The sequence below is a fragment of the Priapulus caudatus genome, unplaced genomic scaffold (genome assembly GCF_000485595.1).
Source record: "Priapulus caudatus unplaced genomic scaffold, Priapulus_caudatus-5.0.1 Scaffold320, whole genome shotgun sequence".
NCBI lineage: Eukaryota > Metazoa > Priapulida > Priapulimorpha > Priapulimorphida > Priapulidae > Priapulus > Priapulus caudatus.
In genome coordinates this window covers 97,827-110,487 of record NW_014577381.1, presented here as the reverse complement: position 1 = coordinate 110,487, position 12,661 = coordinate 97,827, and the positions used below count along the sequence as shown (strand labels likewise).

Sequence of the window (12,661 nt, the reverse complement as noted above, 5' to 3'; positions counted from 1 at the left end):
AGGGCATACCACATTCAACAAACATTAGTTCCAGAGACCCCCATTTTTTGAGGTCGGAGTTCGTTCCAGACCCCCCATTTTTGACTTCGCAGTGGCACATACCCACCGTAATGTGGGGTGAGTGCCCCCCCACCGGGCATCTGTCGCGCCGGCCCGCCTCTGTCCATTTGAATCGCATATGATCAGCCGAAGAAATTTTGCTGTCAACGGCGGCCAGCGATACGAAAGCCATTCCTATTTACATAAGCCGCGAGAAACGTGAAATAGCACACGCTCGTTTTCACTTGAGCGTTGCCTTCGGCGGTGGGGAACGCGGATTTTGCATTGTTTAATATTAAAATAAGATCTATCTATTAAATAGTGACAAGTGTGCATGCTTGCAAAGTTTGCGATAAAGGCTTTGCGTCACAAATATTGCAATAGCTTAAATGTTTCTTTAAATGTTTTTGTTGATGCCAAAAGTACGAGGCCTTGGTTTAGGTGGTTCGAAGTAGTTAAATAGTCGCTTAAGGAGAAAGCAGATCATTTGGGCAGTAGTTCTTGTTTATACGAACAGTTGCGATGAAATTTGTTAAGTAACATGATTATTATCTCCCGTATAACAATTCAAGGTGTCTGAAACATCGGTGATTTGGTCTACATCTCACTACTGCTATTTCTGTACCACATAATAAGAATACGTTTATTGTTCATGGTAATGGTTATGGTTCATGGTTGTTCATGGCCTGTTATAAAGTATAGCATGTACAATGCATTGTTGTATTCCACTGTTCAACTCAAAATATGTAAACAAAATATCTTTAAAATACCTGCAATTTCGGCCTAAACGTTTACTGACCAAATACCGTGTATCAAAATGTCTGCATGCTTCGTAATTTTAACAAATTTGTTGTATTGATACATAATTGGTTTGCAGAGATACCAATTAATGAACATGGAAACGGCTCTCCATTTTTTTATAATAATAAAATAAAATAGATTAACTTGCTTTATTGGCATAAAACACGAATAAAAATGTCTAAACACATCCGCCGTTGACTGTAAAGATAATTGTCTTCGGCTGATCTTATGCGCTCAAAATGAACACGGACGGGTCTGCGATAAATGTACCTGGTAGAATCCGATCGGAAAAGTTTACCTTTTTTCTCAGTATCCCGTCACAATTCTCCAGCTAAGCTGCATGGCGTCGTATCGTGGGGCTACGGCTGCGGCAGTTCTCATAACCCGGGAGTGTACACGCGCGTGGCAAGCTACTACACGTGGATCACGAACACGATTCGGGACAACTAAACAGCGTGTTGCGTTGTTGTCACCACGCCTGTGAACTTGTCACGTGAGCTCTTAAAATGTCACGTGACAGGCGCCGGCGATGGAGCACCGAGCGGCGCTTTGCGGTTCTGATTTTAATTGTAAAAAATTTCAGTAACCAATGTAACGTCAGGTATAGTGGGAGGATCAAGAGCGGTATGCTTTGCGCTGGGGAAACTGGAAAGGATTCCTGTCAGGTAAGAAGAAGAGGAAAAAGAGAGAGAGAGAGAGAGAGAGAGCGAGACAGAGAGCTGGTTAAAGAAAGCCAAGTCGGTCCAGCAAAACTTGTGCGTTAGTTGATTCATTTGTGCATTGATTGACTGAATTCATGATTAATTGGTTGATTGATTGGTGGCATTATGAATAAGTGAATTCAATTATTCATTCATTCATTCATTCATTCATTCTTCCTTTCATTCATTCATTCATTAATTCATTCATTGTTGATTGACTGACTGGTTGGTTTGTTGGTCGATTGATTGATTGGTTCATGGATTGATTGCTCGATCGATCAGTCTGTCAGTCAGTCAGCCGATCAACCGACTGATTGATTGATTGATTGATTGATTGACCGAGATATCAGTTTGTTTGTTTGTTCATTTGTCATTGTTCTGCATATTTCACTCACTCACTGTAGTGTGGAAATGATTTCCCGTTTACAGGGTGACTCTGGTGGACCGCTATCGTACAACGGCAAGAGTTAATGTTGGAACACGGACGTAGCGCAGCTGAGAGGATATTGTTCCGCTATCTGAGGAATAAAGCAATTGGAATTAGCAACGCAAATTCTACACGGATACATGTGTATCATCGTTGTCAAGCGGTCAATATTGTGTCACGCGTCACGTAACATGTGTATCATCGTTGTCAAGCAATCAATATTGTGTCACGCGGTACGTACCATGTGTATCATCGTTGTCAAGCGGTCAATATTGTGTCACGCGGTACGTACCATGTGTATCATCGTTGTCAAGCGGTCAATATTGTGTCACGCGGTACGTAACATGTGTATCATCGTTGTCAAGCGGTCAATATTGTGTCACGCGGTACGTAACATGTGTATCATCGTTGTCAAGCGGTCAATATTGTTTCACGTGGCACGTACCATGTGTATCATCGTTGTCAAGCGGTCAATATTGTTTCACGTGGCACGTAACATGTGTATNGGAAAATAGGGGTCTCTCCTGCGGCACATACCTACCATGCAATATATAGGATATAACGGATACGGATACAAACATATATGGAGTGCCCCCCCCCCCGGGGACAGATGCGCACAGTAAACTCCGATCAGAAATGCGTGCGTGTCTGCGCGTGTAAATGTGCCCGTGCGTGGCGTCATAGCTAGCGTTTAGAAACCATGCAGACAAAAACAGTATAACGTTATATTATGGTTAAGATACACGCGCAATATATAATGGCCCTGTCACACATTGACGATTTAGGCAGCGTATGCCGGACGTATCAAAATTTCTCTAAAACGCTGGCATACGCTGAACTATCGATGTTTTTTTCAATTTTGGGCGTATACATAGCGTATTCATAACGAGTTGGACGTATACTTAACGTATTAGTAACGTATATAGAACGTTTCGATAACTTATACTCGGTTATAGATAACTTATACCAACGAATGCTTATATAGCGTGTTGCCGGCGTTCACAACTTATGTCCAACGATAGTCTAACTTATGCATAGCGCGCGGCAGCGTATCGCCGACGATCACGTGTCATAGCCTATATAAAGGCTGCCGCTCGACGATTCAAATCATAACCGCACTAGACATCGCAGTATCAACATCACCGTCGTAGTATCAACATGCCAATACCACTTTTATATACCAATTCCCCTAAACGCTGCCAATACGCCATTATACGGTAGCTGTAAGTTATAAACACGTTCAGTAAGTTCTGTGGTCGTCCGGAACACGTCAAATACGTCTACATACGTCAATATGCGTTGGAGATAAGTTACACATAGGTTCAAAGCACGTTACTCATAGGTTAGAAATAAGTTTTGGGTACGCTAGACATTATCTCGACGTATTTCGACGTATGTGTAACTTACAAGTAACGTGTGTGAACGTGTGTCAACGATCGCATAACTTACCAACTTATGGCCCGCGTATGCGGGACGTATGGGCATACGCTGGCATACGTCGGAAAATTTTGAGCATGCTCAAAATTTTTCGACGACCTCGCCGTACTATGACATATACCAGCGTGCTTCAGCGTGCTTCAGCGTGCTCTTAACTTATACAAAGCTTACCCATAACTTATTCGACGTACGCCAGCGTATTCCCCAAATTTTTGATACGTCCGGCATACGCTGGCTAAATCGTCAATGTGTGACAGGGCCATAAGTAACGATGTAATAGCCCTGTCACACTAGAGCGTATAGCCTTAACGTATGCCAGCGTATGAGATTTTTTGCCAATACGTTGGTGTACGTTGATATACGTTAGGAGTACGTTAGGCATAAGTTGTATTCGTTAACAGCACGCTGTGATACGCTGTCGTACGTCGAGGTACGCCGAGACAGAAAAAATGTTTTGGGTTGTTCAAAACTTTCAGCGTATAGACAACGTATAATTCATAGGTTAGGCATACGTTATAGATACGTTGTGAGTACGTTAGGCATACGTTGACATACGCTAGAGGTATGTTAGAGGTACGTTATTCATACGTCGAGATACGTCGGCTGAGGGTGTAACGTACACCTAGCGTATTGACAACGATTGAGTAACTTACTTCGAACCTATATTGGACGTATTTTTGGAAAAAGCCATCATACGCTGGCATACGTCGACCCGGGCACCTAAAAAAATCTGGATTTTTGTGGATTGGTCGTATACATAACGTATACACAATGAATTGAACGTATACACAACGAATTGAACGTATACACAACGAATTGAACGTATACACAACGTATGTCCAACGTATGTATAGCGTATCATTAACTTATAAATAACTTATGGGAGCGTATCCGAGCGTATGGTGAACGAGTGCCTGGCGTTCTCCACGAATGGCCAGCGTATGGGCAGCGTATGAGTAGCGCATGTGCAGCGTGATCGGCGTTCACGAACGATCACGTGACGTACCAGGATAAATACCGTGCCGGCGGTGCCGCTCTCGTCATAAATCAACAAAGCATCTACCAAGCGATTGTATGCCCCTTCCAGTGGCAGACGGAGAGCAAAGATAACCCATGCACAACCAAAACCATCACCACCACCTGCAGAATAGCCAGACCAGCCTGACCAGCCTGACCAGCGTGACCAACCTGACCAACCAGACCAACCTGACCAGCCTAACCCTCATCCTACCGGCCATACACAGTCCATGTCAAGATCCAGAGAACCTCGCTCACCCACTCCTCCGTCCCGCAAAGGTTCTGTCGTTTCTGTTGCCTCTAACTCTAGGAAGCCCAATGACCAGGCAAAGGAGAGAGGGCTACGAAGATTGTCTTTTCACTTACAGTAGAACAGGAGGAGAGTATGCTGGAGTTCTTGCAAGCAAATCCAATTATCTGGGACTCACCCGCAACGCGCCCGCAACACGCTTACAGTACGCCAAATGAACGCTAGCTGTACGGTAGAAACACGTTAAATACGTTACTCCGTCGCCAGGCATACGTACAATACGTCTGAATACGTCAAGATACGTTGCAAACCCCTGTCACACTAGAGCGTATAGCCTTAACGTATGCCGAGCGTATGAATTACATTATGAAGTCTTGCTCTAACCCAACCGTATCAAAGGTCCTTTTTGGAACACATGTAAAATTAATATTTCCTGGCATTACTTCTTGTGTAAAAAGAAAGGGTGAAAATAATGTAAGAATATATCGTGGCATCTCATACCGGCACCAGCAACCAGAAGACACGATTAGCCTGCATGACATTGCATTGCGAATGAAACCTTGGTGGCAAGTAGTCGCGAAAAATGACAGCAGTATCAAAATTATGTTTTCTAATTCTATTGGTATTATCAACCAGCAGAGAGTTGTTAAAGAATTAGAAGTGTATAGAAATGGTCACTGGAATTTAAGTTTTGAGGTCGTCTGTGTGCTGACTAGTGGCCAAACGAGTCTGCTGTCACCTGGGGATGGCATGTTTCGTGTTCAGGATGTCGACAAGCTACTCCGCATGGTCGATAATGCAGAAATGTGCAAAGGATTGCCATTGGGAGTGTCAACTACAGGCCCACAACCAGGTGCTCATACCTTGCTTTGACTTAATTTACTTTATGGATTTTACGTTTCGAGACCATTATTTTGAGAAGTAATTAGACTGGAGTGCTGTCAGCATTAAAGCATTAGAGGTGCAGTGAAATCCAAATTGTACGTGCCCTGATTTAACGAGAATTCGAATATAAAGTGATATAGAAATTTTTGTTGCTCTTTCAAAAACTGAAAAATATTTTGGTGAGTTAAGCCGGCCTTAGTTCGCAGTGTCTATTGCTATCAATAGAACATAAACGTGCAAAAAAACGGGTCAACTAGGGCCAAAATAGGGGTGTTTTGGGGGATGTTATGTCACCATTGGATCGGTTTATAGTTATACTCTGATTTTCTGCAACGTACCCTGCTTTTTTCGCAATAATATTTCACAGACCTCAACGACCACGTTTTAGTGGGGCCATACTGTAATTAGTATAAAACAAAATAGCCGCAATCATACCATATTTCTCTCACACAGTTGAGCGTTTCCAGACAGCCGAGGGAGAACCAGAAGAGATTCGCCAGCGTGCTCGCACTTGCTCTTGGCTAAAACCGGCACTTGCACACGGCACAAGCTGCCGGGCATGCAATAGGCTTCTGCGTTATGTCCGGAAGGCTGCATCGCTGAAGGCACTTCACACTTCACATGATGCCAGTACTGCACACACTGATGCTGAGTATAGCCTCATAGACGAGAACGACGCTGATGTTGCAGCCATTGTGGCAAAATATCTGCCACAGATAAACAACCAGTTTGCTGCGGGATCAGCTACTTGATCAAGAGCAGAACCTTGGTAGAGCCCCCAGAGGCAGAAGGTGGAATCCTGAGTAAGTTGCACATATTGTGGCTGTCACATATATCACAATATTATCCATACTGTCTTGTAAAAACTTCACAGGCACATGGTTATACTCATACCGATGTGTGTTACAGTGCTCATGTAATCCAATGGCAATTGCACAACATCTTAATATTTTTTTACACTATCCAACACATAGGGTTATGAAGGCATGTCTGTCGCTGTGGGCCAGCAATCCTCGCACCTACAAGAAGCTGTCGTCACTTGGCATGTTAGTTACACTGCCAAGTGGACGTCTACTTCAATATTATAAAAACTCAGTACACCAGAAGCCTGGACCCAACAACGATATGTTCCGCTGGATGTACGAGGAAGCAAACGCCAAGCAAGTGCCATCGCATGGCATGACTGGAGGCATAGTTTTCGACGAGATGTCGATTCAGCCTGACCTTCAGATGATATACTCTGAAGATAAAGTGAAGATCGTCGGGCTGGTCGACATGGGAGCTGAATGCTCTGCTATGCGAGTACTGAAAGAAGGTAAGAATATGTTAAATGTAAAGGTCTATGTATGCTTGTTAATCTAAATCAAGGTAAATTTAGTGACATATTTAGCTTGATTACTCTCAATTTATAAACGCTTTTCTGCAACAATTTACTTTTCTCCAGGTAAACAATCAGCGCAACTCGCCACACATGTCTTGCTGTTCATGTTCCAAGGGGACAGTGGCTTTCGCTTCCCATTTATGCATGTGCCGACGGCAGAAGCAACAGCACCAGATATATACGTTCTGTTCTGGAAAGCTATGCGTGGACTGATTGAATGGGGGTTCAGTGTGAGTAAATATTTTGCATGTCATACAAAATATTATTCATAGAAAGACTGTTAGCCAGCAAACATATTTTTGACAGCAGTAGATCACAGTATGGGTCAAAAGGGAACGTATAATAAGTTTTAAATGTAATGAACACGGATGGATGGATCTGCTCAATGCTGTACACGGTATAACTAAGGGATACCACACTTGGCAGGAATGAACGTCTATACTTACTTTCATACAATGGCAGCTAATCAGTGAGTAAAATCTTACAATGTGAACCCTAACATCTAGAAATTATTAAAAAAATTAACCTTTGCAGGTAAACTACGCTTGCTTCGATGGTGCCGTCCATAACAGGTCGTTTCTGAAAATGCATTTCAATAGCTCCGGTTCTGCTGCAGTGTCAGCTTCCTTCGCCACACACAATGCCTGCTCGCCAGATCTGCCACTTGTCATGATGATGGATCCGAAGGTATAATACTGAAACATACATATCCATATCACAGATAATTTCAGATAAAAAACTTTCCCACAGAGAAATCAGTTCATGTACCAGATGTTATTTTCTAGGGTCATAATTTAATAGCATGAAAATATTATATGTTTTTACACTTTAGCACCTCTTCAAGAAAATAAGAAATAATATGATCAAAAGTGGATTTGGAAGAAATAGCACCAGACTACTGTTGCATCAGGCAGGCTTTATTACCTGGGAAATGTGGGTGAAACCCTATCAGTGGGACCGGGAAGCGAACCCAAGTGAGGTCTCAAGGATACACCATGTCCTGACGGATGAGCACATCTGGCCAAACAATGGTCAGAAGATGCGAAACAAACTGGCAGAAGACGTCCTTGACAAGGAAATGCTTCATCTGTTCAAAGTAAAAACAAATTGATTTTAAGCATGGTTAGAATTTTGTAATATAGTGAACATCATTTACGATTTTCATTATACCTATTGCCTGTTCAACAGCTGTTACGTGATGCTCCATAATAAAACCTTTTTCAGACAAACAAGAGTCAGAGAAGCAGTCATTTTTATTTTTAAGGAACATTTTAATTAATGAGTGCTAGTAAATTATGGTGGGTGCTGGTAAAAAAATGCTGCTACCAGCGCTATGGGCATTGAGCCTGTACAGAAAAACTTGGAATTTCATGCCCCATACATGTACATGCCATTTTCTTATTTAAACATATGTCGTAATAATACCACGACTTTTCACTAGGCTTACCAGAAAGCTGAAGGTCGAAACGGAGATTGGCTCAACAGTGCGATACAGCTGCTGGAGGCAACCAGTGTTCTGATTGCGAACTTCACCGACACACGTCCTATAACATCAGCAGAAGACGATCGGCTCCATTGCAATGCGAGAGCACTGCAATGGTTCACATCGTGGGAGGAGGCCGTGATGAGCGATCTACAGGACACTGCCATCGTGAAGCGGAAAAAGTTGATGTCGGGGGAGACACGCTTCGACATGAAGTCAACCATTCTGGGCTTTGAAAGTCTTGTTCGCCAGAAACAGAAAACCCATCCTGGCACAAGCATAAATGCTGCTCGAGTCAACAGCGACTCGGTCGAAAACATCTTCTGCCAGCAGGGGGCCAATGACAACCCCAATTACAAGCAGTTTATGTATAAACACCATCATATTAACCGCGGACACTGTAAACAGCAGTCGTTGCAACACTGGAGTAGCAGCAGAGCCCTTCTCATGTCGAGTGCTGAAGCCCATCAATCCGAAGAAATAGAAGAGTGATGCTTAGCAGAGCGCAGGTATTATTCTCCAGGTATGAATACTTGTTAAGGCCCGTCTCCACACATGCTGCACGGCACGGAATGCCACGGCTCAAATACAATGCGCGAAATCATAATGCATTTCTTTCAGCGCAACGGCACTGCGTTTTGCTGTGTCGTGTCATACCGCGTGTGTGGAGACATAGCTGTAGGGTTATGATTACACAACGATTGATCTATTGTTTACTGTTGCATGTTAAAGCATTTTGGGCATGTCCACGGCTCGTCACTCGCAGAAACTTCAGCCCAATTGTTATTATCGAGTAAGCCAGCACATTCTCTGTGTAGCCAAGCTCCACATATATCACAACCAACACATGGGGAGTCCCCCACATCCTTGCTGCACGTTGGCAGATGTAAGCCGGTTCTTGTGCGATCTTTTTTTCTGACCTGGAGTGCTTTCCTTTTCCTTTCCCTTTTCCAGCAGCAGTTGCCCTTTTCCTCGTAGTTGGTTGAGCTTCTATTGTTGGGGTCATTGTATGGTGTTGAAGGCCAGAGGCACCAGGCTGTGGCTCATCACAAGTCGCTCGCAGGACATCTGCAGTCGAGCTGATGGGTGAAGATGCTCCAAACGCATTCGGTTCTGACATGCTGTCTATTGCAAGTATTCTTGCGCAGAGGTCCTCCGCAAGTTGTGTTTTCAATCTCCGTGTTCGCCATGGTAGAGTGTAGGCCTTGAAAAAGGTTTTTACCTCTTCCTTTGAGTATGTGCTAGCAGAGAAGAAGTTGGGGTTGGATCTTAAAATGCTCTTGAGTTGAAGATGTGTCAGTTGTTTCCTTTCTGATGTGTCTGCTGCAATTGTGGCCGAAGACAGTTTAGCAGTTAGGTTTTTCTCTTTCTGGTGTCTCATGTGAATTTGCCGCCTGTGGGACTCCGTTTTCTTTTGACCGTAGGACCTGATAAGTTCTTTTCGGAAGTAGTTGCTTGCAACCAGGACAAATGAATGGACGATCTTCCGAAACAGAGTATCAAGACTGGCACTTTCTGTAACATCCGTGGAAAGAAATAATGCCCTCCATGCCTCCTTCAACTCTGCTGTGTCGAGAAGTTGCACTTCAACAACAGAAATGACATCCTGTTGCTCGACATCAAACCGGCCTTTGGTTTCTAAATGCACACGCTGTTTCTCTAGTAGCAAGAAAACCCGACGCAAGCACCAAGATCTTTGCATTTGATTAGCGTTTCCGGCTTGAGTTGTGATAGATGCTGCGCGAAGCTATTACAAATACCAATCCAGGTTTGATTAATGAAATTTTGCATCCTCTTTCTCAGAATGAAGTAGAGTATCACCAATGGCAATCAACTGCTGCTGAATAGGAGTCACCGGATCTGTTGGACGCAGCTCGGCTAGCAAGTCATCGACTGACAGAGGACTCTGGTCAGGGAGTATCTCTCGAATGCTTGCTTCGAGGCATCCGCTCTCCATCACAGTCTCTCCATCAGCTGCCTGCTGAACCGGCACATCAGGAATGGTGGCCAGCATTTCATCAATCTGGAGCATTTCGCTTTCGGAAAATAAGGAGCCACTGTCATCTGCAGTAGGTGCCAACACATCTGATGTCACTGCGTGTGGTTTCTTGCAGCAACTGAGGTCAGCTTGCGCATCGCTGTTCGTGAGCTGTTTGTAAAACTCAGTTACCTGCAAGGGATGTGGAGTCACGCAGTGTGGATTGAAGCCGACCACTCGAAGTCCTGCCCTGCTCGTTACTCTCCCGACAGCGACTCCGAGTTGGCCAGCTGCAATGTGTTGGCAGTGAACCTCTACTGATGACAGTGTCATGCCTTGACACTTGTGGATGGTCATTGCAAACACAAGCAGTAAGGGTAGCTGCTTCCGTGTTGCAATGACCTTCTGATGCGCCGGTGAAAAAATTGACGATAGGTGAGGTCTGATCAGTATTGCCTGTTGATGACTTTGGAATGAAAACTTGACGAGTGGGCCATCAGGTGTAATTTCTGAAACGGTCCCTAACAGGCCATTGAAGTGTTGTTCTGACATGTTAGTGGTCAGAACAACAGGTGCGCCGACTTTCAGAGCAACATACTTTGGCGCTCTAGCCCTTCTTTTCAATGCCAGACTATTTCCAGTGTCAGTTGCCGTGTACATGGTTTGCTTTCCTGGCAGCTGGCTGAGCTGGTCTGCGTTGAATAGCTCAGCATCGAAATTTCTTGCAAAAAGAACAAGCTGCCCTGACGCCTTCAAATGGCGAGCTACCTCAGCCAGAAGAGAGCAAGAGCCTTGGGATAAATATTCACCCCTAGCTAGCTCGTTGATGCAGGTGATTAAAGCATCATCTTGCTGGCGAAGCACCTCGACAAGCTGCAGCTGGTGTTGGATGCAGATGAAGGCGTCAGACAGAAAACAAAATTGACCGTGGTCACCATATTCTGGATTGGGCACTGGAGGTAGCTGATAAAAATCTCCAGCCAGTATGATTTGTAGGCCACCAAAGAAGAGGTTCGATGACCTTAGCTTTCTGCAAACTGTTTCCAATGTCTCCAGTGTTTTTAGACTAAGCATAGAGACTTCGTCAATTAGGATGGTATCAACTGACATGATGTTGTTTCGTACGGTTGTGTAGGCATGGTCAGTGGTGATGAGCTGCGCCAGGTGTTCTCCACTGTACCGGCCATCTCCCATTCCAGCCCATCGGTGAATCGTTAATACTCCCTGCTCCAGCAGTGCATTAGCTGACATGCCTAAAAGTTAGCAAAATACATATCAGAAAAATTATTTTTAATTTAAAAACTAACATACTTATATCATTTCATTTTGCAAATAAACGTTACCTCACACGCTAATGATTCTGTATCATACAACATATGCTGCCCTATTTTTGCTATTAGATTTCATTACAACTTGGCAGCAACATGTTGTATTTGCATCCCAGACATTCAAATGGCTCAATGTTTCTATTTTTTACGGGTTATGAAATCTTTCTATTGTGCAAAGCTTCATGTTATTAATCACTTCTCAATAGCCTAGTAGTAGTTCATACCTGTTGTGCTTAAAACAGCAACCGTTTTTCCCAAGCTTCTCAAGTGTTTCGCTATCTGTTTAACCAGGAACGTTTTTCCTGTACCTGAAAAATTATGAACAAACTTATTCCTACAGCAAATGTTCTACCACAAACATATTACTATTATTAGTTTAAAATGACAAATCTCGATTTGCGACGTTAATTCAGATAACGTATCTCGATGACGCTAAACCATTTCCTAATTTCTAATATTATGTTGTGTTTATAAACCCATAGTCCATAACATAGATTATTATCGCAATTATAGACTCGTGATATATGTTTCTAAATATAAATGTTTGTTCTGATATCTATTCGCAGAGTTCGCTATTTCAAATATTGTATGATGATAAACAGTTTTGAAATTTCTAATATGTCGTGTTTACACACACACGTATATATATATATTGTTCATTCACGACATTTTTGTTCATTGTTCTCTGCTCCCAAGATATGTAATTGTTCAGTGGCAGATCTAGGATTCCAAGGAGGGGGGTTAAAAACAAGGGGGGGGTATGGGGGTCCTCCCCCAGAAAATTTTGAAAATGTAGATCGCAGGAGATGGTATTTGCGGCACTTTTGAGTACATGTACAGCCTTCATTCTGACTACGACAATTCTCTTCTTTTTTTTACTTTTTGATCAACATGAATCCCCACTTAATCCATTGGCTGAGGGGGTCCCCGTGTG

The 12,661-nt window shown here is 43.4% G+C and overlaps 3 protein-coding genes across 3 annotated transcripts in view; 2 read left to right on the top strand and 1 right to left on the bottom strand.

The window, feature by feature from the left end:
• LOC106808986 (cationic trypsin-3-like) overlaps positions 1-1,375 on the top strand; it is a 5,300-nt gene extending 3,925 nt beyond the window's left edge. Inside the window, exon 6 of the mRNA XM_014811923.1 lies at positions 1,107-1,375. Within this exon, the coding sequence (XP_014667409.1) occupies positions 1,107-1,290 (184 nt within the window). The 3' untranslated portion in view covers positions 1,291-1,375. The remainder of the gene's footprint in view (positions 1-1,106) is intronic.
• A 4,623-nt stretch (positions 1,376-5,998) lies between these two features.
• Positions 5,999-8,913, top strand: LOC106808985. Its single transcript, XM_014811922.1, has 6 exons — positions 5,999-6,360; positions 6,532-6,872; positions 7,002-7,168; positions 7,473-7,625; positions 7,771-8,034; positions 8,380-8,913. The coding sequence occupies exons 2-6, from the start codon at positions 6,536-6,538 to the stop codon at positions 8,911-8,913; spliced, it is 1,455 nt and encodes a 484-aa protein (XP_014667408.1). The 5' UTR covers positions 5,999-6,360; positions 6,532-6,535.
• A 1,282-nt stretch (positions 8,914-10,195) lies between these two features.
• Positions 10,196-11,650, bottom strand: LOC106808984 (ATP-dependent DNA helicase PIF1-like). Its single transcript, XM_014811921.1, has one exon. It carries the CDS (start codon positions 11,648-11,650, stop codon positions 10,196-10,198), a length of 1,455 nt encoding a protein of 484 aa, XP_014667407.1.
• Between the last annotated feature and the right edge of the window lie 1,011 nt (positions 11,651-12,661).

Bases quoted from the DNA above. Each gene is read 5' to 3' on its own strand.
- LOC106808984 (XM_014811921.1), bottom strand. From the start codon at position 11,650: ATGTCAGCTAATGCACTGCTGGAGCAGGGAGTATTAACGATTCACCGA.
- LOC106808985 (XM_014811922.1), top strand. From the start codon at position 6,536: ATGAAGGCATGTCTGTCGCTGTGGGCCAGCAATCCTCGCACCTACAAG. The intron at 7,626-7,770 runs GTATAATACTGA...TTTACACTTTAG, and splicing joins TCATGATGATGGATCCGAAG to CACCTCTTCAAGAAAATAAG. The intron at 8,035-8,379 runs GTAAAAACAAAT...ACTTTTCACTAG, and splicing joins AAATGCTTCATCTGTTCAAA to GCTTACCAGAAAGCTGAAGG.